Raw genomic sequence first — 23,203 nt, forward strand, 5'->3', positions numbered from 1 at the left:
GGCCCCATCTAAGTCACCTTTACCTCTGTCTGCACTCGGCCACTCACCCCAGGGACAAGTTCTAAGACAGTCCCAGAACCCAGAGGCAGGCCTGCACGGGTACAGCCAACGCCACTCAAAGGGACACAGGCCACAAGAGGAGGACGGGGTCCTTGCAACAAGTGGTGCTGCAACAACCCATGTCCACATGCAAAGAAGAAAGAATCCAGCCGGGAACCTCACACCTTCACAAAGTCAAACTCCCGAATGGGAGACACCCCACGTCCTGAAGGACACGGCTGATGAGCTGGGCACCGGTGCAGGGCGAGAGAACGAAAAGTCACAGGGGCCAGAACGTAAGATGCCTTCGCCCAAAATGCACAAAGAACACAGAGGCCCTGGCGGACGGCAAGACGCAACAGCCTGACCTTGGAGACCACAGCTAAAGCGGTGAGCCACAGCCGCCCCTGCTGGACAGCTGAGGTCCAGACACCTCCAGCGCTGTGGACGCCTGGGGCAGCAGGGATCTCCTTCACTGCCATGGGAACGGGAACGCACAGCCACCCAGGGGACCGCCTGAGTTTTCCCAGGAAGCTGGACACACTGAGCAGATGGCCCAGTGGTCCTGCTCCTGGCACTGGGCCAAGTGAGTTGTGTCCACAAAAGCTTGTCTGTGGCTGTCTATAGCAGCTTCGTTCCTAACTGCCCCCAACTGGAAGCCACCAAGATGCCTTTCAGGAGGTCAGTAGGCACACTGGGCACATCCGGACCCTGGGACGTTAAGCAATGACACAGAGGAAATGGACAGACTGTAGCTAAGCGCAGGAAGCCACGCGACATGGCTCCAACCAGCTGACCGTCTTGAAAAGGCCAAACCATGAAACAGGAATCAGAACAGAGGGGGCTGGGGAAGGGAGGGGAGAGCAGCTGGGGCAGCAGACGGGCCGTTCATGACGGTGACGGTGGGGGCCTGCCACTGAGCAGTCTCGAGGCAGAGGACATGCAACCACAATGTCTCGGCACGGCTGGCCAGGCCTGGCCAGGCTGATAGGCAGCTTCCATCCGCACTGACTCGGTGCTGACTCACAGCTTGCGCTGGGTGAGCCACTGCTCCCCTGGGGACTCAGATTCGGTCCCCGGAGCCCCCTGCTCCTTCCCACCTTTCTATTGCCCCAAACTGCAAATCTCTGTCACATATAAAAATGACTCAGGATGTTTTCAAGCTTCCATAAGGAGTCATCAGTATTCAGTACTTCATTAAGTACCTACTAGATAGCCAACATGGTCTTACACATCATAAAACAGCCCAAACAGGAAATTTTGACTGATTTTAAACATGGAGGCAAGACATGAAGAGAAAGAACTGAAGTAATTTATGGATTAGATTTGCTTCAGTCTAAGATTTCTTACACACCCATCATTTCATATCACGTGTAGTCTGGTTGTGACACACTGCTCTTTTAAAAATTAAAGCAATGGCTCTCGATAAATATTTTAGCATTCATGAAAAAAATATAATAATTAAAAAATGCTTAAATTAAAAAGAATTTTGAGCTAGTAAAATCTCTTTCCAACCCAACATTTTAAAGGAATGGTCTATTTTCTTAGTTTTACAAACTGACTTCTCAAATGAAGAAAGTGTCCTTCCTTTCCTTGATGCAGAGTTGCACCAAATAGAAAAACAAAGTGATTTCCAAGTTTCCAAACAAAAGAGAAAAAAATGCCTTTTAGTTGAAAGCAATCTTGGAACATTTATTTCTCAAGTTCTGAAAGTTATGAGCAGTCAAAGCAGGGCAAGAGGGAGTGTTCTCAGCTGAGGATCCCATCATGGACGGACCTGGGCCTGCTGTCCTCACCAGCGCCCAGCCTTCCCAGGGCCTCTGACGGCGCGTCCGGAGGTGCCTTGGACATGATGCAACACCAGCTGTGGGGGGCGGGGGTGGCCACTGCTTTAACACTTTTGAGCTTAGCTAAAAATGCCAAGTTTGAACGCAAATTAAATCTGCAGATGTACAAATTAAAGACTCATCTCCTAAGACAGGGTTGTGTCATGCTTCACGGGCCCCGTGCATTCCTGGAACCGTGCTGGGAGCCCAAACTGCGTCACCATTGGTGCAGCTGTGTGAATACACGGGGTGTGCCCAGGTGGCACAAAGGACATCCCAGCAATGCGCACCCCCCACCCCACAGAGGGGCAGACACACTGCTGTGGTCTAGGAAACACGTGAGTGTTTTATTAGCTTGAGCCACACTTGGCTGGTTTTCATAAAAAGGAATCACGGCTGAACAATGACTATTCCACATAAAATCACTGTGGTCATGAAAACAAGAGCTAAATTGGGAGAAATTCCCACCCTGAGCCAACATTTGATTTGCAAGAATAAACTCCATCCCCGTTCAGAACGGAGACATCGAGATCAGAGAGAAGCCACCCAAGCGGCTGCCGCCTGTCCCTCCTTGTCAGGGGGCTGTGGGACCCTTCCTGATGTAAGGGGACAGTTTAGGAGAGGAGACCTGGCCCCAGGAGACAGAGGAGGAAGGGCAGGACACAGTGTGAGTGTCACCTCCCACCCCTCCAGCTCACTGTCTTTGCCTTCAGGGCAAACCACCCGCACTAAGGACCACTCTGTCCTGCTTGGGTGGGTGGAATGTGCGCCCCAAGCTCCCGGGGGGGGGGGGGGGAAGCCTTGCATGTGGGACTTGGAACCTCTGTGTGAGAAGGGCCCTCAGGACGTTACCAAGGATGAGCAGGTCCTGCCAAGGGCGGGGCATCCCACAGGAAAAGGAAGTGGCAGCAGGGACCCACAGAGGAAGGTCCGGAGAGGACCCAGTGAGGAGACTTGGCAACCAGCGTGGGACCTCGGGAGAAACCAGTCCTGCCCACGCCCCGGTCTCGGAGATGGAGCCTCCGGGAGGGTGAGGCAGCACATCTCTGCTGTTGAAGCCGTCCTGCCTGTGGTGTTGTGTCACGGCAGCAAACGCTGACTAATGCACTCCAATAAAATCCCCTTTTTGAAGAAAGCCCGAGAAATTTTCCCCCGATGATTTGTAAACAGATATTGTGAGCATGGAATTGCATTTATTTGCAGGCCAGACTGTCAGACACAAGACAGATGTCAGGCTGATCTTGAGTTTCAGATACCAGGCAGAATCTCTATTTTTAAGTAGTGTTGTCCTTTATTCTTTGCCATTTATCATTGATATAGATGTTAGTTTTCATCCGCTTTATCAGCCTAAAATGAAATCCCTGATGAAGGACTTGTATCTTGAACACAAAGAAGTCTATTACTCAACACCTTCAAGAAATATTGTGCCCTGTAATTACAAGAAAATTTCAATTTGATCCAAATCGTACCTACCATATTTAACTCTCGTCTGTGGCAGTACACGGGTTTTTACATTAAAAAGTCCCTGAGGAGCACTTAGGATGTGTCATCAGACCTGCACCCAGAGCCTGTGACCCGGTAGCCAAAGGGCGTGTCTTTCATAGGGATGAGGAGGCAGGTGTGTGGCATAGGTGAGCTACCACCCTCAGGTGCGCACTGGAGAGGAGGGTCTTAGGGAGCTGGGGAACAGCAGGGGCAGGGGCACCAGAGTCACATGACCTCTACTTGGTTGTTGAGCTGATAAGAAAACCACAGAAATGGAGTCGAGTGAGCCTGTTCCACACACCTCCACTCTCAGGTGTGAAGAGCGGACGTCTCTCGGCTCTTGAGGAGCTCCCTGGTTCCTCAGACCAGCCTCCACTCAGAGCTGCCCCAGGAGCCAGTTCCACTGCCAGGCAGATCCTCCGCACACTTGCCACAGTGTGTGCACCCCATCCTCACCAACTCTAGCATCTGCATCACCCAGAACCTAGTACCTCGTTATGAGAGTGCGGACACACAGGTGTGTGCACACGCGCGTGCGCGCGCGCACACACACACACACACACAGATTCTCAAGAACGTGCCAACTGACCCCTGCTCTGCAGAGCTGAGCGCCCCTCGGGGACGTGCCCCCTGAAGTTAATCCCATTCCTACAGGCCCCTTGGCCATCGATAATTCCACAGGACCAAGCCGGGGGCCTCCTGGGGGCCTGCCTTATCCTTACTGACCCTCAGAGGTCAATCACCTCCATCTGGACCCCACAGTGGGCTTCAGCCACAGCCCCCATCATCTGTGCTTCCTGGGGCCCAGGAGGCTCTAAGCAGGATAAAGGCTCTGAGCAGTTCAGGAGAAGCAAGGTCCACACCTGTCACCTGTCCAGTCCAGGGACCACCGCGTGCAGAAAGGAGGGTGTTTGAGGTCGGCAGCACCCCAATGCACACTCACAGGGCCGGTGCTGCACTCGGCTATTTCCACCTGTGGTCAGGGTGGCCCTGCCCAAGTCAGATAACAAGGAGGACAGGGCTTGGTCTGAGGGAGAGTACAAAGTAGAGCCTCCTGGCTCCCCATCTGAGGCCCCTTCCCTGTACCCAGGCTCTTCTGCCAGTTCTGTTGCCAGAGGTCACTTCTGAAGCTGCACTCCTGCCCACAGCACCCGTGGACAAGCCCTCACGGTCAGCAGATGCCCAGGGAGTGGCATGTGCAGCCCAGGCCTCTTCCAGAGGATCGGCAACATGCCCTCAGGTCAGCGAGGCCCTGCGCTGGGAGCAGAAGAGCCCGCCGTCTGCATTCCGTGGAATCACAGTCTGCGCTGAACACCCTCATCCACGTACAACTGAGACACTGACCTCGCCCATGAGGCGGGCAGCCCCAGCTCACGGGGAGCCACCTCGGGGGTTGGCTGCACCGTGCATGGAACCCAGCACTTTGCGGAGATGGGTCGGGCCTGCCTGCTCCTGCACCGAGGCTCCGAAGTGCTGTCGAGTGCCAACTTAACCAGAGTTTGACTGAATATCATAATAGGAGAAATATGAAACCCTGAAGTATCACTGCAATTAAAACCTCCATGTGTAATTAAGAAGACTCAGTGATGGATCAACTCAGTGATGTCCATCTTCAGAGGAATAATTGATGCCTTTAAGGAATACAGTCTCATAGTCACAGTTAGCAGGAATTGCAGGTTCATTTTAATACCGTAAGCTCTTCAGATGGCCAAGCTTTATAACTTACAAATCTCCCTGGTGTCTTGATGCTTTTATATTGTTATGTTTGAAAAACAGAATGAAAAGGAGAAACTCAGAAATTAAAAATAGAAAATATGATTTGTATTATTTGCCTCCAGGGAATGTAATCTACCATGATTTAAAGCAGAATTAAATGATAATTATCTTTTGGCACTAATATTAATATGTGCAATAAAACAAAAATTATCAGACTCTGAATGAGGCAGAGCAGCGCTTCCGCTGAGGGGCCCATAAAACCGCAGGGCGCCCGTCACGCCAGGCTCTCCCCAGACACGAAGCAGGGCTGTCTTCGCAGTCTGGGGAGGAAAGGAGACTCTCTCCTGGTAGGAGGAGGGTTCTGACAGTTGACAGAAACAGGGTCCTCTATGTTTCCTCCAGCTCGTGTGCAAAATCTTAAAAGGCACTAAATGAGAGGTCAGCAAAGCCAGAGGATTACAGAGGGAGGCCTGGGGCAGGCCTGTGTCCCGCGGAAGTCTGCAAAGCCTCAGCCTGGGCTCCAAGGGAAGATCAGGCTCCCGCAGGCCCTGGAGGGAAGGACACAGGCCACTCCCGCACCAGCTTCAGATCCGAGGTTAACAACGGAAGACTGAGGTGTCCAGCGCCCGGGTGTGAAGCTGGCCCTGGTGGAGCCCCGAAGGCAGTGCTGCAGCCTCAGGAGGGACACAGGGGCCCTGGGGTGCAGCAGGGGCCAGCAGGTGATGAACTGCTCGGCCAGTGGCCCTGCAGAGCCACCTCAGGACAGTGTGGGCTAAGGCTGAGGTGCTGACCTGGGAGGGCAAGAAGAGCCCTCAATCGCCCCTGGTTTTAGGAGCTGCTGGCGGTGAGGACGACCCCCCACACCACAGCACTGTGCAGCACAGGGATCCCCAAGAAGGAAGCACCCTCACAGAGGACAGTGGGAACCGTGACGTGGGCCTCCCCTGCGGAGACTTGGGCTGCCCCCCTCCCCTCAGCCCAAGCAGAGGGGCCCCAGGGCACTGCGACCCACATGATCCATTCTGACCCAAGGGCAGTGGCCCCAGGGGTGACCCAGCCCAAATGCCACTTGGTTCCCTCCTGGCCAGCATCAGACCCTCAGCAATGCCTCAGTGTCCGCATGGGGCAGGGGCAAGTGGAGGATCTGACTGGAAAATCGGGGCCCAGCCATAGGCAGCCGAGGGTCTACCCCACCCTGCAGAGCCCGGTCCCCCAGCCGGACCCTGACCCCACTGACTGATGGGTTCTGCTTCACGCGACCCCTAGGCTGGTGTGGTGCGGACGACGGCGCCACGCCGGCCACACGGGCACAGAACATCCTGAGGCTTTGGGCCCTGGAGGGCACATGCCCAGCTCTTGATGTGCAGAAGAACGCAGCCCTGGGCCCTCGGGTCCCTCTCCACCAAGAGGGCCTCTGGCTCCCAGCCCTGCTGGGCTCTGCCACCTGTTCTGGGCTGAGCTCCTATTTCCGCCCCTTTGTACTCTCTTCAGCAGGTAACGGGCCCCGAGCAGAATCCCAGTTCATCAATACAAATCAACACACGTTTTTTGGCATAAACTTAAGAATCTTATCTGCATTATCAGACACCTCGAGTGAAAAAGAACATGGTCATCTTGTTCTTAGTACTTTGTAAAAGACGAAGGCCCCTGAAACAAGGTGAGGACAGCGGTCTGGCCTCCTGTTGGGGAGAGGCATGCCCCATGGACCCCAGGATGAACACGCTCTGAGGACGGTTGCTCAGGTCACACCCCACTGCAGGTTCCTCTCCAGGCTGCAGGAAGCCAGCCTCATGCCAGCCACACTCCCCCTCCCGCCACCTGGGCACTGAGAAGGACTCGCACTTGGACTCCAGAGACCAGGGCCTGGGTGGCCGCTTCTGGCCCTACAGGCAGCATCCCGTAAGCCCTGAAGGCCCAGCTCACGCTCCCTTCTGAGAGAGGCCCCTCGTTTGGAAGGCCACAGAGCCCCAGCGCCTGGCATCTGGGAATCGCTGCACGCCTGAGGCACTCTCCAACCAAGAAGAGAAACCCAAAGCTCCTCTTCCAAATCCTAGAGGGGGCTTCAGGGCAGCCAGGCTGGGATCGGGGAAGCACTTGCCACGCCCCAGGGAAGAGCAATGGTTAGGTTTACACTAGTTAATCATGAGACACTAATGCAGTCATCTGATTGAAAGAAACTTGCAAAATCTACCTGATAAATATCTGCCATACCTGGTGTACCCGTTATGAATAGAGCAAAGCTCAGATGGTAAGATGACTCAAGACAGAGACGAACCAACACCTAGTCTTATATAGATAGGAAAAGTGGATACTGCATTCCTAAGTTAAAAAAATGAGATTCTAGTCATTTCTTTAATGTATATTGATCATTAAGTGAAAGAGATGCTTTTCTTACTGAATGAACAGAAAACATTTCATATGTGATTATATTTGCATTGAATTTCAATCAATATAAATCCAGAAGCCAAAGCACAGTGGTACTGAGGTTCCCTCTTTCCTCACTATTTATCAACGTGGTTATACTTCTGTTTCGTTAATTCAGGTTTAGAAACAAATGCAATGGTACCATCAGAGTACCCATGGGATGTGTGATGGTAAGACTCTGTGTTGGTTTAGTAAGTACATATTTATTGTGGTAAATACACATTTATTGAGTAACTACTATGTGAAAAGCTTCACAGGCTGGGAGGCTTGGTTTGTTTTGGAAGCATGGTCCCTTGGAAAGGCTACTGCCACTCTGCTGTAAGCCACGTGCTCACAGCACACACTCGCTCCCGTCGTGAGGCCTGGGGCTGGTGCTGGCACTGCTACCAAAAGAAATAACATTTTTTATTGCAAACTCACAGGGAAAATCCTATGTTTTGCTCACCTACAGGAACATCAGAGGACAGATAAGCAATGCCGTTTGTTTCTAGGTTGACCTTTTCTATAAAAGAAGATGAAAGAAAACTGACAAACTAAGAGAATTTTTAAAAACACAGAGTACTAAGTCACAAATCATTCATTTTTGGTCCAATAAATGTGCCCATGTCTACCAAAGATGATTATAAGTAAAAACAGCTTTGAACAGCAGAAAATAAATATGCATACAGTTGATTGATACGTTTGAAACTTCAATGACAGTGGTGGCCATTATGTAAATCCTGATTGTTTGTGATACATCGTCTCACTGTTAAAACGGAACAAATTAAACACTGTTTTTAATGTCCCAAAATACCCTCTTCAGACTGAGATAGACCTGCACCTGGACAGCTGTCACTAAACACAAATCTGACCACTCCTTTTCAAGCCCCACATCCACAAACCAGCTCACGCCACCTTCCTGTAGTCTACTCATGCAGGCAGACTTAGATCAAGCAATGTGCAGGGTAGCTGATGTGGATGGGACTTCCTGAAGCCCGATTTTCAGCCCCATGACCTACTGAAAGCCTGTCCACCTTCCATGGGTTGATTGCACCTGGCAGGCCACCTGGCCGCCCAGAACAAGGCACAAGCAAGTGTCAAACAATGGTACACTTGTTCTTTGGGCTTCTGGGAGGCTCAACCTGCCAACCCCAAATGGCCCCTGCTCACAATGACCTGTGCTTAAGAGCGCCCAGGGATGGGGCTCACAAAGACTGGGCATGTGTCTCCCAAAGCTCAGGCACTGCACGTCACCCCTGCCCTGAGGAGCTTCCAGACCTACTGGCGAGCTCATGCACGTGTGTTCTGAGTGGTTTCTCCTGCATTAGTTTACAGAATTCAGAAGCAAAGCCAATAGCCTCACGGTGCAAAAGCAAACAAGACTGAGTTTCTAAAGTTTATGAGAGAAGTACACAGTTGCATATTTTTACACAACAGGGAGAATTTATGTGTAATATCATTCCTTTGGAAAAAATCAACACTTTATAAATCGTTTTAATTTCCTGCATTTGTACCCACGTATCTGGTGGTGAAACCTTTGGATCCTGCCTTTCTCAGCCCACCAGGAAGGTGAGGGACAGGGCTTGGCCAGAGCCAGGTGAGGGCCGCAGTGGGCTGGGAAATGCCCTGGGCAGACGCCAGGTGGGAGGGAAGTGCCAGGCCCCGGCCACCCAGTCCTCCCGGGCAACACCAGCCAGACACTCCTGATTCCACCTGGGGCTGTGCCGCTGGGCCAGTGCACGGGTGAGAGCAGAGTCCAGCTGCTTGAGGACCCTGAACCTTGGTAAACCGCCCGACTTTCCAGTAAGTTGTTATTAAAAACGCATGTTGACAGAGACATAGAGCCACCAGCAGCCACCACGCTGACCACCTCGCAGCGGTCACCATGCAGCCTTCCCAGGAGGCAGCACAAGAAATCTCAGTTGTCACCAGCTCGGTCTCCTCTGCACCAAGCTCCTTGAAACCCCAAGATCACTCCCTTCCAAAATGAACTGTGGACACCAGCCAGAGGTCAACAGGAACTACAGGAAGAAGCAGGTTTCCTGAAACCAGCCAGAATCACAACCATAGAGGACGCAACCAATGCTTGTCTAGAGTCACCCAACACTTGATCCCAACAGTCAAGCCCCTGTCATCGGTGTCTTTACATCAAACGTTTCCATTTTCATACATAAACCTTTGAAGAATTTAGAAAGTGTAATAAGAAAACACCAACATCTTAAATGCATCTGGTGGCCCGGCCACAAGTGACACTCTTAGGACTCTGTGACCAAGTTACAGGACACAACGCCTGGCACCCCCTCAGGTGAAGCTCCCAGCTGAGACGTGCATTTGCAAAGGTCGTCCCACTTTACCTGAGTTTTTATTGGTCTTGTTCTGTCGGCTTTTGACTTGCTCGGTCCAAAGGGTGGGATAACGTGATGCGATATCTAGTGAAGTAAAAGGAGAATTATTCTCATCAAAGCTCCTCAAAGGTTCCAGCAGGCAGCAAAGCAAACAAACAAAGTGGGTGTAACACACAAGTGCACATCACTCCTTCCTAAAGCAATTGTTAACGTGATCATGTGCACAAAACAAAAAGAAATGGTAAGATTACAATTCAAATATTATTTTAGCATATTTCTTCTTTAACCAAAGTATGATTAAAAATAGTCTAAATCCAGACAGTTTCCTGAGAACTGGGTATTAGAAAACAACTCAGTGTATGAAAATGTACTGTGTGGCACAGATGGTTGCTCATCTAACATGCAGGTTTTCCCTAAGTTGAAAGACTCAACACAAAATATAATTTTTGTGAAAAAAATTTCAGGGATGTACCATTTTAGTGAGACTGTGTAAACAAATGCATTTGAATATTTATAGTGAAGGTCAGAGCTCTGCCCTGAGAACACAGATTCTAAAGATCCCTTCGCCCTCACCACCCAGACACCTCTGGCTCTCCTGTTTGGAATGGGGTGCCCAGGTGCAGAGAGGGTGTGGCCTTCAGCACCATGTGCATGTCAGCTTATTTGCAAAGCAAGGTGCAACTGTATTCCATTCCCTGATTTATTTGTATTTATTTATATTTAAACCCTGATCCCAACTGATTCCAATTGACCTGAGGATTTGACCTGTTCAAAACAATTTATTAAAGGTGAAGAGAGGAAATCTATCCTCATCATAACAAAAATGTGAAAAGATGAATAGAGAAATGGCATATGTTATTGTACACTTTTGAAATATACACTTTATGTTATCTTAATCGTAAGATCTCAACTCACAGATTTGTATTAAAAATTGAATATCTCAGTGTTCTGCTATGTGAAGTACCATTCAACATTAAAATCCCCAGGAAAACAGCAGGTGCCCTCACAGAGGTTCAGGCCAAATATCTTGTTTGGGCATCTCTATTTAGGATAGAGACTGAAACGAGTTTTGCAATCAAGCAGGTTAACATACCCTTCTTCTCACTTAAGTTGTGTGTGGTAGAAGTACCTGAGTTCACTGTCTTAGGAAATGCTCAGGGCAGTAGCAACGATGACCCTCAGGCCACACATCAGATCGCTAACCTCCTCATCCCACGTAGGTGCAACTGGTATCCTTTGGCCCCTCCCACCCGGTGGCCACCTTTCCTCTCTCCCCTGTGCTGGAAGACCGTGTTCCTGGCTCATCCCCATCCTCTGTGAGTGGCATTCCTCACAGGGCGACCTGACTCTGCCTCCCAGCTCTCTGGCCTCCCCGCCACAAACCCAGATCACCTCCCAGGCTCACCTTCCTCATCTCCTTGAGGCTGTGTCTCCAGCGCCGGAGCTGCGGCATCATCTGAATTCAGAACGGAAAAGATTTGCAAGGAGACTACAATTATGAGAGTAAGCTAAGTAAGTGTGCATGCAGGACAGAGCTCAGGACTCGCAAGCAGCCCCGCCAACCCCCACAGCCACCCTGAATGGACGCGGGGGCTGCACCCATGCCAACCCCGACCAGACTCTGATGGAAGCCGCAGGGGCCACCGCTTCAAAACTCAGCTCAAGGCTGAAAACCAAGTCCCAGGCAGGAGATGCTAGATGTGGCCCTAAGCCCTTGGGCCAATGCCCAGCCCCAGGATGGCTGGGGAAGGGGTGAGACACCAGGAGCAGGGGAGGCTAGATCTGGGAAAGGGTTCAAATCAACAGAGTGGTGAACTCAGGTCATCAGGAGTCGAGGAGGAGACAGGGGGACAGGGAGGGTGGCTAAAACCAGCACTGGGTGCACCCCCCTTGGTGTGTGGAAAGGCAGCAGTCAGGGAGGCGTGGGCTGCACCCCTGGCTGCCACCTCTGTGCGCCTTGAGCTCTTCCTTGTGCAGGACGATGCAGAAGCATCACACAGGAGGAGAGGTGGGTGGGGTGAGGGCTAGGAGCAGGGAGCAGGCCGGGCGTGCACAGGGCACCTGCTCACTGGACCATCTTCACTCAGACATCTGAGAGGAGTCCTCCAGTTCCCGGGGAGGGGCAGGCGTAAGAGCCCAGACACAGCCTGCCTGCTCCAGAGCTCCTACTCAGCCTGCTTGGGACCAGCCCCGCTGGGCAGTGGGGAGGCCCTGGGCCCCCAGGACTCCCCCTTCCCCACCCAGGCTTGCCTGTGCCCCCTGCTAGGTAGGAATTTCAGGATAAAACACAAGATGACGGCAGACCCTGGGCCTATCTGCTAACCCTCCCTGCTGAGGAATAGCAGTGAAGCTTAGCATAAGGTTTTTTAGGAGGAAAGCCAAAAAGAAATTTTTAAAAATCTTTAACATTGAGCTCTCTTGTTTATGGTCCAAATAATGAGAATAACGTGACATCATTTGATAGCAAAGTCTGAGCCGAACAACAATGGTAGCCAGAGCCAGGCCCATGTCTACTAAATGTTTTGCCATGTTCTCAGAGGAGAAGCTGCAGTGAGGGCCGGTCCAGGGCCCCTGCTCCAGGTCCTACGTGCACATGGGGAAAACCCTGCAAAGGCTCATCCTCAGTCTTCAGGGCTGGCGACGGCAGTCAGATGCGGAGGTCTAAGCAGGTTGCCACTCTGGGCCCTCCAGCTGTCCCCAGACTCATGGGGTCCCTGCCATCTACGGGCTGCTGGCTGCCCAGGGCGAGGGAGGTGAGGGGTGGGGGTGTGGCTGGGGGGGGCAGACCCCAGGCACCCTCAGCCTGTCCTGTGCTGCCCTGAGCAGCTCTGTGTCAGCACAAGCCCTGTGGGGCCAATGCAGCCCGAGGACATGAGACAGTGGTCTCAGCGGCTGGGTTCCCCATTTTCCTTCTGTTAAAGGCCTGTCTTCTGGCTGGGGGCTTCAGTTCATTTTCGTGCCCACACACCAATTCCCCGGGAAGACCCCACAGTGGGTTCCATGAGCATCTAGAATCCTAAGGATCAGGAGGAGAGCCGTCCTTGAGCCGGATCCTCCCTCTCCTGCCCCTCCCTCTTCAGCGTCTGATTGACTTCTAGAAGCACGAACATTGCCACTTCCTTTTCCCCGACCTTCAGTCTGACGACCGCCAAAATCTCACAGATGCAGATCCAGACCCTCATTCCAGTGCTCAGTGTGCCTGTCCCTTCTTCCCCTCACAGACCTGTCAAGCCAGGACCCCGTTCTGCCTGTCACTGCGACAGCTGGAAAACGAACGGGCTCTTCCTTCACCGAGAGCTCCATCTCCCAGGGACTGTGTCCGTGTCCACACAACCACCTCCCTCCCATCCCCATCGAGTGGTCTCTGGGCAGCTGGAGGTGACCAGGTGGCCACCTTTGTCTTACGAAAGCAAACACCTGACAAACGTTCCTCAGGGAGGGACGGAGCCTGTCAGAGTTTCAATGTATGTTTCAGGAATGGGGTTGGATACACCAGGGTCCGTTTGTCTTTACGTTACTCTTCTTTGCTACAGGTTCATCGTAATAACCCAGATCAGGGAAAGAAAGTCAAAGTCTGATTTCATTTAACCTGGGGAAGATGAAACCAGAAAGGGGACCTGGGATGAGGACCACCACCCTGGTAGCCACAGAGGCACCTGCAGCCCCTGGAAGCTGACCCTGGCCAAGGAGTGGTTCTTAAGGGAGGAGCTTAATGGCCCTGCGCAGGAGGGGTGAGACCACAGTGACTGGAGCCGGAGCCCAAGCCTGAACTGGCCCCTCCCTAGAGTCCTCCCAGGGACACAGTGCAGCAGTTCTGATACAGTCAGGGCAGGAGCCCCGAGGTGGACCCCAGGGCTGGCCAGGGATGTGCACCATAGCCACAGGGTGACTGCAACCCCGAGACTGACCACATGTCTGTTGAACAAATCAAGAACTGACCACTATTTCAGCTCCATTACCATTACTAATGCATGTTTAAGTCTCAACTTGAGAAGTCACTTCAAGGCACCAACTGGATTAGATACGAAATATCATCATGAAAACTGATGTTAAGATAGTTACCTGTTTTTCCTGTGCCTTCCCGTGGAGGCAACTTTTCATTTACAGAACCTAAAAGAGAAAAATAAAAAATGAAATTATTTTTGGTCACCAAATGGTGATCAATAATTTAGGTGAGCAGCTATTTCCTCATTTAACAAATTCACAATGCCTTGGCACTTTATAGGTAAGGGCTACAATTTTCTGGTATGCGGAGGAGCCACAGCCACAAGGAGATGGCCTTCAGGCCACACGGGGTTCTGTTTCTGGGCTGGGAGGTGCATGTAGGGCTGCCAGTCCTGCGTCCAGCCTCTCTCCCCAGAAGGCCACAGTGACCTTCTAAGCAGGGACCATACCTCAGGGTGCTGAGGCAAGGGAGGCAGCAGAGGAGATGGTTTTAAAAATAAGTAACTAAAGATAATAGTTAACTAAGTAATTAACTAAAGACAATTTGAAGCCCTTGCATCCGCCTGAATCAGATTTACAGAGAAGAAAATTGAAGAAGTACCTTTTGAGAGGATCAGAGGACATGGGAATTTGTCACAAGGAGCTTTGACACTTAGGCGATACTGCCAGGTCTGTATCACAAAGGCGAGGAGAGGAGAGGACAGTGTGGATCTTCTTTTACAAGGGATCAAAACTGCTGTAAGTGCTTCCTGTCACTCATCATTACTAAACCTACTCAAAGCATTTCTTAAAAATTCCGTTCAGATTAACTTAGGACTACCATCCTCCTGTGCTGGGTGATCTCCTCAGCAAAAACATCTCAGAACTTGAAACTGTTCTTTTTTTCATTTTGAATGTGCTACTGAAATGCAGACCAGCGTCTGCACTGAAGAGGGGACCAGGACGTTGTTGGGTGGGGCAACAGGTGCCAGGAAGGGCACAAGCCGCCCTCCTGGCTGAGGGGGACGGCGGGGACGGCAGCTCAGCTCCCGGGTGCCGGGTCACTGTGGGAGCGCCACTCCACAGGACCAGTGGGGACGCAGCCAGCCCAGCGCCTCCTCTCTGGAGGGCCTGAATCAGCCAGCACAGCCTGGGGGGGTGGACGGCTGTCTGTGAGCGCTGTCTGTGAGACTCAGAGCTGCCAGTGTGTGGACAGGCACAGGACCCCTGGTCTGGCTGGTGGTCACCACTTTTAGGCACTGGCTGAGGACCCTTCCCGCCAGCTGCCTGGCTGCTGGGTTAACTGGGGCAGCACTTCCAGGCTCGGAGCACCAGGCTTCCTCGTGGGGAGGGACTGCCCCTGGGGGCCTCCTGGCCTGCAGACAGCTTTGCTGGCCCCTCCGTGTGCCACTTCTTCACAGAGCCAGATTTGAAGAGCTTGCTTCTTACTCGTCAGCTTATGTTCATCACATGCTGCTGCAGTGACTCAAAAGCAATTTCCTTCCTTTGACTGGAAATGACAAAATTTCAGTAATATTTCTGAACATTAGTGCGTGGGTTTTGACTTTGACTGAAATATAAACATGCCCAATAAGAAGTACCCACCCCCATGAGAGTGTTCCTCGACTGAATTAAGAATGTTTCTTGTGATCTGCAGACAGGAGGGTATGAACTGAAGTCTGACCAGAGGCGGTCAGGCAGCCTCTCCACCTCCCACAGTGTTGCAGCTGGCCAGCAGGCCCCAGGTTCAGCCAGCACTTACTTCAACAAACCCATGCAAAAACAGTCCTATCTCCTGTTCATGTGCAAGAAAGAACTTCCCAGCAGAATCGAGCATCCTTCCTGGACCTCACGCCCTGGGTCCACACTGCTACTCAGGACTTGGATGTGGGTCCAACGGTGCATCTCCTCAGGGTCCCGGTGCCTCGGGACAGGACTCTGGCCTTCCTGCGCAGCCTGCCCTGCAGCGTCCTGGCTACAGGGACGTGGACACCGCTCTCTGCACACAGCACAGCTATGGAAACTAGCCTGAGTCCAGAGCCAAAAGGACAAGGCTCTTCCCCTCTGCCCTTCCTGGAGGCAGGGTCTGCTGAACTCCCAGGGGCGCCAACTGGCGGGGTTCTAGCAGAGGGCCAGGACAGGAGTGATGAGCATGACCCTCGGCGGTCGGCACGCGTTCTGAGACGCTGGGCCAGTGGGCAGCTTCCAGGCCGACCTCCGTTCACAGGTGGGAAGACCCCACTCAGCCACGCCCTCAGACCAGCCAGGCCACGGCTGGAGCTCCCCCATTTCTGAGCTTTTGTGCCACTGCATGCACAGGAAGGGGTGGCTCTTCAGCACTCCGGGTATGAGTTTCCCGTGAAAGACTCCACGAAGCACACGCAAGGAAGCCTCCAAGCCCTGAGCAGGGGCAATGAGCTCTCCAGGCCTGTGGTTCTGAAGGCTCGGTTCAAACCCAGCAGTGACGAGCGCTTGCCAGGCGGCCCAGCTGAGTGGCCACAGGCTGCTGAGAGTCAGAGGCCTAAGACGGCTCCTTCACTCAGCACTAGATGCACTTTAACAACAAGCAAGGAGACCAAGGCGGTGACAGGGGAAGTGGGGGTCCCGGGGGCCAACCAGGACAGGGAGGCCTCTTTCAGCTGGGGAAGGGACGGCTCCCCAGAGCTGAGCCAGCCAGAGAGCTGCCCTGCTGCACTCACACTCCTTGGGCACATGGACACGTTAGCCTTTGCTTTGGGGCTGAGAGCTCAGAGGGATGGTGAGGGACACGTTCTTCCCAACAGAGAGGCATTTCTGCTCCTGGCTCTTCTCAGTGGTGCTGGCTGCTCCTGCCTTCTCTTTCTCTAACCAGGACAGCAGGAAAGTGACCTGAAAGCTTGTGTTGAGGCCAGACAGCCTGTGGGCAGAGAGGGAGCATGTTCAGCAGAGCACACACCACAGCTCCTGGCCCGGGGCCTAGGGGCCCCTTCAGCTCTCCCTGCCTCCGTGTCCTCGTCTGTAAAACCAAGTTGGAGGGAAACCAGCGCACAATGTTGAACGTCTGCTTAGGTCATAGAGCCACACAAAGTCCAGCTGCCCTCTGGGGTGGAGGACCCGTGCCATCTCCGCTCGACCAAGCCATGGAAAGCAGGCACCACAGCAGGGCCACAGTGGCCACATCACCCCAGCCCCTCTGCCATGGTCTCTCACCCACGGTCCCACATGCATCCCTTGTGTGCAAGGAATTCACCACTGGACAGTCAGTCAGGTTTGGGGAGACGGCATCAAATGATAATGTCCAGTGACAGTCCAGCATGCCCAGCTCATGCCTAGGTAGTTCTTAGGGCACACTGGTCTCTGTCATAAGCAGTCTGCACGCCTTGGGTCTCTCAGTGCAGAGACAGCCTGTCCATGCCACTCCACAGAGGAGGGGCTGTGGCCCAGGAGGGCACCTGGCTAGTGAGCAGCAGAGCTGGCCCAGGAGGTCTGCTGCCCTCGGGAGACGACATGGTCTGAAGTCAGAGGGGCCCCTCTGCAGAAGATAGGTGGTGAGCGGGCACCAGAGAAGCAGGCTAGAGAGGACGGTGGGAAGGAGACCACAGGGGCTTGCGGCGCCCAGGGCTGTCCGAGGACATAGAGGGTGCAGGCCCTGCCTCTGCATCATCTGCTGACACCACAGACACAACTCCCAACAGGACCACAGCCCAGAGCAGAAACCAACGGGGGCCCATGAAGAGCCTGGCCCTCAGGCCTGCCCCGGCCCCTGATGCACTGCTGGACTTTAGCCAGCTGGCTGGCTCCCAGGTGTGGACCCGCAGGGGTGCACAGGAGAGCCCGAGAGGACTGCGCAAGAAACACAGAGGACAGAACTGCCCAGCACAGCACTGGGCAGAGTCACAAGAGCCAGTGGGCCCACAGAGCCACTCATCAAAGGACCCGAGAAGTCAGCGGGAGCCATTGGGCTTTGATTGTCTCATGAAAAAAGGCAGCAAACTGCCTGCCCCACTCACCTCCCAGGTGCCTGGAGGAGAGACCCAGCGACATTCACCTCAAAGCAGTTTGGAAACTGGACCAGCCTGGCTTGTCCCACAGCCCTGACAGCAGGCCTCCTGGCCCCTCCTCACTGTGGGTCACACATGCCGGTCAGGCAGCTCCTCTCCTCTCCCCTGACCAGCCTGGTCTGGCAGGAGATGGCTCCTGGGGACAGCTGCTCTGCATTCAGCACTAATGCCTCGTCCGAGGCAGACATTGGTACTGGGGGATGGGTGGATCAAGTGGGGTCAGCCCCACCCGATCACACGCCTCTTGCGCATCAGGAAGGATATTCTAGAACTAAGTCAGATCCCAGCAGATGGAAGAGGTTGGTGCACGTCACCTCCATGATCTCAGGCCCCGGTGCCCTGACTTAGGGATCCATGCCAGGGGAGGAAGGAGAGGAAGCCTGGTCAGTTTCCAGTATTGAAATGGACATAAGGGGCGATAGGAAAGGTCCGTGGTTCACACAGACTCCCTGGCCCTGACCAGGCTGGGAAGCACAAACTTCACAGGGTCAGACACCCCAGCCACGTGGGCCTGAGACAAAGGGGAGGTTCTGAGTTCACCTGAGTTTCACTGTGTCACCTGAGACACGACGAGGATGCACTCTCGGCCTGTGGCAGTGGGTAGGCAGGGCCCCTGTGCCTGGCTGGGTCCCCCAGGGCGCTGGGGCGGTGTGGCTGGTAGGCATCGTGGAGCTGACACAGAGCCACCCTCATTCACTCTGCGAGACCCTTCCATGCATGCTGAAGCACGGCAGCTGGCCACAGCAGGACCCAGAGCTCTTCAAGACCCACACAGTTCCGTGGGACAGAGCCAGGACAACGCCAGGACAGCAGCCCGGGTTCTCAGAGAAGCTTGGTCAGTACCTGCAAAGACCTAAGCAGACACTCTGCCTCCTGGACGGGGCAGCAAAGGACAGAAGGCTCACACGACAACCGGCAGCACTTGGCAAGCTTCTGTGGCCCAAGCCTCTGGGCTCGCCAGCGGCCTCTGCAGGGGTCAGAGCCAGGCCCGTGAGGGAGGCCAGGGGCCCACGCGCCTGCCACTCCTCCCCACTCCTGTCCTCGACATCTCCTCCATGGGGCAGGAGGCCCCCAGGGTCAGGGCAGACTCCACACATGCAGACCCAGAAGGTGCCACCTCCCTGTTCCCAAACTCAGGGAAGTTGTACCAGATCCCAATCCTAAGCCTGCCCTGGCCAGCAGTCAGTGACCCACAGAGGAAGATGCTGTCCACTCCACTCTGAGCCCCAGAGGGCTTGGCAGAGCATGGTTTATTTACGTTTCCTGAACGTTCATAATCTTCAAGGCACAGGGACTAGAAGTGTCCACGTTGCCTGCTCCAGGGACAACCAGGTCACACAGCAGGTCAGCTTCACCCAGGCCTATGTGGATGCTCAGGCCACAAGGCAGCAGGGTCCTGCAGCCCACGGTGACTTCTGACTGACCCAGTTGCCGTGAGATACCAAACGGGGTGGAGCAAATCAGTCAGGTGGCAAGGGGCTGGTGTGGCCACCTGGTTCCCAGCAGGTGGTCAGCTGGAGGAGGGACAGGCAGTCCCAGGTCCTTGCCAACAGCAGGCCTCTCACAGCATGCAGGTGGCCATCCCTACTGCTCACCTGGGTGGACACACTGTGGCCTGGGCAGCCACGTGGGGCCCTGGCCTCACCCATGCCCTCTGCAGGAGGGGCTGGGCCCATGGACGGCACCACGTGGAGACTTGTCAGGAGGCAAAACCTCTGTGTCGGGGCCAGGCCACCGTCGGGGCTTGTCAAGCAGGGTCCTAAGGCACACTGACCTCCCTGCTGGAGCCAGGTCCAGCGGGTGCTCGTCACCATGCAACAGCCAGCGACCCAGTTCTGTCCTCTTGTCTTCTGTCTGTTACGGGGGTCTCCCCCACGCAGGGGCGGCTCCTTCTCATCGTGCACCCAGCTTGGACTCCGGCGGCGATTTGCCGTTTCTGCAGATGCAGAAGCCAAACCCAGTCCAGCCAGTCTCCCAGTGAGCCTCTGGGGCCATGGTGGATGTGGAGGGCTTCACAGGGCTGGCCTTCGCTCCAGGGGTCTCCCTTCTCTAGTGATCCTGGTGTGAAGTAGCCTGGACTCCTGGCTAGAAGCGCACAGGGCAGAAGGAATGTTCTGCACCCACTACCCACAGGTGAGGCCCCCGATCGTCCCCAATCCAAGGACTTCCTTCTCTAAAGTCGTGAAAGGAGAAATTTCCCCTTACACAAGTCGGGAGCCACTAGGAGACGGCCCCTGCTCCCCAGCCTGTCTTACACACACTGGGTTTAAGAGTAAAAGCTTCACATTCTTTAAGTTAGAAGAAGCCTCAGTGCAGCAGTCAGCCTGTAAGAGGGTCACACAGTTTAGGGTCCTCAAAAGTCCCCCCACACCTGACTCCGTAGTTACACACAGGAAAGAAAACAAAAGATGCTTGTTTTTTTTTTTTAAAAAAAAGCAGCAGCATTTGTATTTGACCAGCTATCCCTCTCCTAGGTCTATACCCAGAGGACTGAAAACAGCACACTACAGGGACACAGCCACATCATGTTTATAGCAGCACAATTCACAATAGCTGAACTGTGGAGCCAACCTGGATGCCCTTCAGCGGATGAATGGATAAAAAAAATGTGGCATATATACATAATGGAATATTACTCAGCAATAAAAGAGAATAAAATCATGGCATTTGCAGGTAAATGGATGGCGTTGGAGAAGATAATGCTAAGTGAAGTTAGCCAATCCCAAAAACCAAATGCCAAATGTGTTCTCTGATATAAGGAGGCTGACCCATAGTGGGATAGGGAGAGGGAGCATGGGAGGTATATGAATTCCAGATAGGGCAGGGGGGTGGGAGGGGAAGGGAGGGGGCATGGGGTAATTAATGATGGTGGAACGTGATGATCATTATTATCCAAAGTACAGGTATGAAGACACGAATTGGTGTGAATATACTATGTATACAACCAGAGATATGAAAAATCATGCTCTATATGTGCAATAAGAATTGTAATGCATTCTGCTGTCATATATAAATAAAAAATTAATCTAAAAAATGCCTATGCTTGTTTTCCCGTGCATAAAACCTCCAGAGAGACCAAGGCTGTTATGGTTTAGATGTGAGGAGTCCCCAGAAGCTCACTTGTGAAGCAAGCCAAGAATGCTCAGAGGTGAAATGATCGGGCTACGAGAGCCTTAAACCCAATCCATGCTTCAGTCCACTTCATGGATTAACTGGGTGGTGAGGATGGCAGGAGGGGTGTGGCTGGAGGAGGGTCACGGGGTCGTACCTCGGGGTCTATGCTTTGTCCCTGGTGTGCAGAGCTCTGCCTTCCTCCTCCCTGCCCTCCCATGATGCTCTGCCTCCTCGGGAGCCCAGAGCTGCCGGGTCCGCAGGCCACGGACTGAACCTCTGAAGCCAAGAGCCAACAGAGACTGCGCCTCGTCCCGTCATTCTCATCGGGTCTTCTGGTCACAGCAATGCAGGGCTGAATAAAACACAGCCATTTTTCTTCAGATGAGCTACACAGACAGGGACCCTTCACTTCTAAAAAGCCCTCTGTCTCTTAGAAAGAGTTATTAAATACTAGGAAGCGGAGGCTGAAGCCATCTGTGGACTGGTGTCATCAGGGATGATTCATGGAGTACTCTATTAGATGCACGTGACATTCAAATCACAAATCAGACACCAAATCACACATACTATGAAGTAGAGTAAGAAGGCAGACAATCAAAAATGTGACTATTACACATGGAAAAGTACTTCTTCCCAAAAGAAAAGAAACATTTTTCCTGAATGGAAAAATATTTTCTGTCAGTGGGATGACCACAAGTGAGATGTGAAGACCAGGACAGAGGACAGAGGCCCGCTCAGAGGAGGATCAGAGGAGCCCAGAGGCTGCTCAGACGCAGGTCTCCCCACAGGTGGAGCAGGGTCCTCTGACCCCCAGGCTGCAGAGCCCCTCTGCAGGGCGGCCACCACACTTTGCTCGCTGCCTTACATCTACCCAGTGTCTTAGGAAATTCTTATAAATTAAACACCTTCAAAACCACCCACAACTTCCACTGCAGAGTGGGCTGACCCTCTGGGGCTGCTCCTGATCACAGCCACCTCATGGAGGACAAAATGGGCACGTCCTCGACCTCTGAGAACACGTGAGAGGATGCATACTTTCCTATAGAAGCACCTCATGGGACTGCAGACCACAGGTAAAATCCAGATTCACAGGCTGCAAAGACTGAGTTTGCAGTGCATTTTCTACTTCTTGTCAGAGTTATTTGTTCATGCTTTTCTTTATTAATATTTATTAAAATTTTAATAACTAACATTTTAAGGAAGAGAAGTGTTAGGCCCAGAGAAAAGGCCATTTTGAAGGATGATTTTGTTTTGTTTTTCTGTTTCATTGTTTGTTTGGTTGTTTGGTGGTTTTGGTACCAGGGATTGAACCAGGGGTACTTAACCACTGAGCCACTTCCCCAGTCCTTTTAAAAATTATTATTAATATTATCATTTATTTTTTACTTTGAGACAGGGTCTTGCTAAGTTGCTTAGGGCCCCTCAATCCTCCTGCCTCAGCCTTCTGAGCCTCTGGGATTGCAGCTGTGGCCACTGCGCCTGGCTGAGGAGATGATTTTTTTTAAAAAGCAAGTTTTTAATCAAAGTAGTTACAATTTTCCATTTTAGTAATTTTTATAAAGATATACTTGAGAGAGGTCAGAAACCAACTGCAGCTTCTTGCTGACTTCAACATTTGTGGATTAATTGTTCTGGATGTTTCTTCAATGTCCTCGGCTAGGTGGGGTCCTCCGCTTAGTGCCAGAGACACATTAGTGAGAAACAGGACCCCAACCAGCTGCTCGTTAGCAGGACTGCTCAGCAATCACTGGGAACTCTGCTGCAGACGTGGCCTTCTGTGCATCAGACAGTGGCCAGTACCTTGGGCAAAGTAGGAAAATGTAGGAATCAGAGTTAAGTCAGCATCAACAACGTATTGAAATTACTCAGTCCAAGCCGGGATCCTCCGTCATCAACATCTTGGTCTCCCTGACACCAAAGCAGACATGGTGGGATGAGCAATCAGGCTCTGCCTGAGCGGAGGTGGGCAGTGGGTAAGACCACGGACCTCCTCGGCCCTGGGGGAGTGGGCAGTGCAAGTGCTTCAATACTTAAACCAAGTTACAAAGTTTGATGTTATGAATCTTGTTAGGGACAAATAATGGCTTTCTTTCCTCAGCTGTGAGAAGGGACCACTCACATCCCATGCAGCTGTGGCAGGCTGGACAAGACCTCCAGCCAGCACCTGTGCCTGGCCCTTGGTGAGAGAACGGGGTGGGGTGGCACCCATGGTGGGCACCAGCTATGCTGTTCTACCCCTCTCCCATAACGAGAGCCCGTACACCACTTCAAAGACATAACCCAGACGAAGCTCTATATGAAGAGTCTTTGG

General features: G+C 52.8%; 1 protein-coding gene across 1 annotated transcript in view; it reads right to left on the bottom strand.

The window, feature by feature from the left end:
- The window catches only part of Smoc2 (SPARC related modular calcium binding 2), a 145,962-nt gene that overhangs the window by 58,216 nt on the left and 64,543 nt on the right, over positions 1 to 23,203 (bottom strand). The window contains exons 5-7 of the mRNA XM_027939443.2: positions 13,877 to 13,924; positions 11,220 to 11,270; positions 9,824 to 9,898 (exon numbers count right to left, since the gene is read on the bottom strand). Coding sequence (XP_027795244.2) covers positions 9,824 to 9,898; positions 11,220 to 11,270; positions 13,877 to 13,924 — 174 coding nt within the window. The remainder of the gene's footprint in view (positions 1 to 9,823; positions 9,899 to 11,219; positions 11,271 to 13,876; positions 13,925 to 23,203) is intronic.

Source organism: Marmota flaviventris, chromosome 6, assembly GCF_047511675.1.
Source record: "Marmota flaviventris isolate mMarFla1 chromosome 6, mMarFla1.hap1, whole genome shotgun sequence".
NCBI lineage: Eukaryota > Metazoa > Chordata > Mammalia > Rodentia > Sciuridae > Marmota > Marmota flaviventris.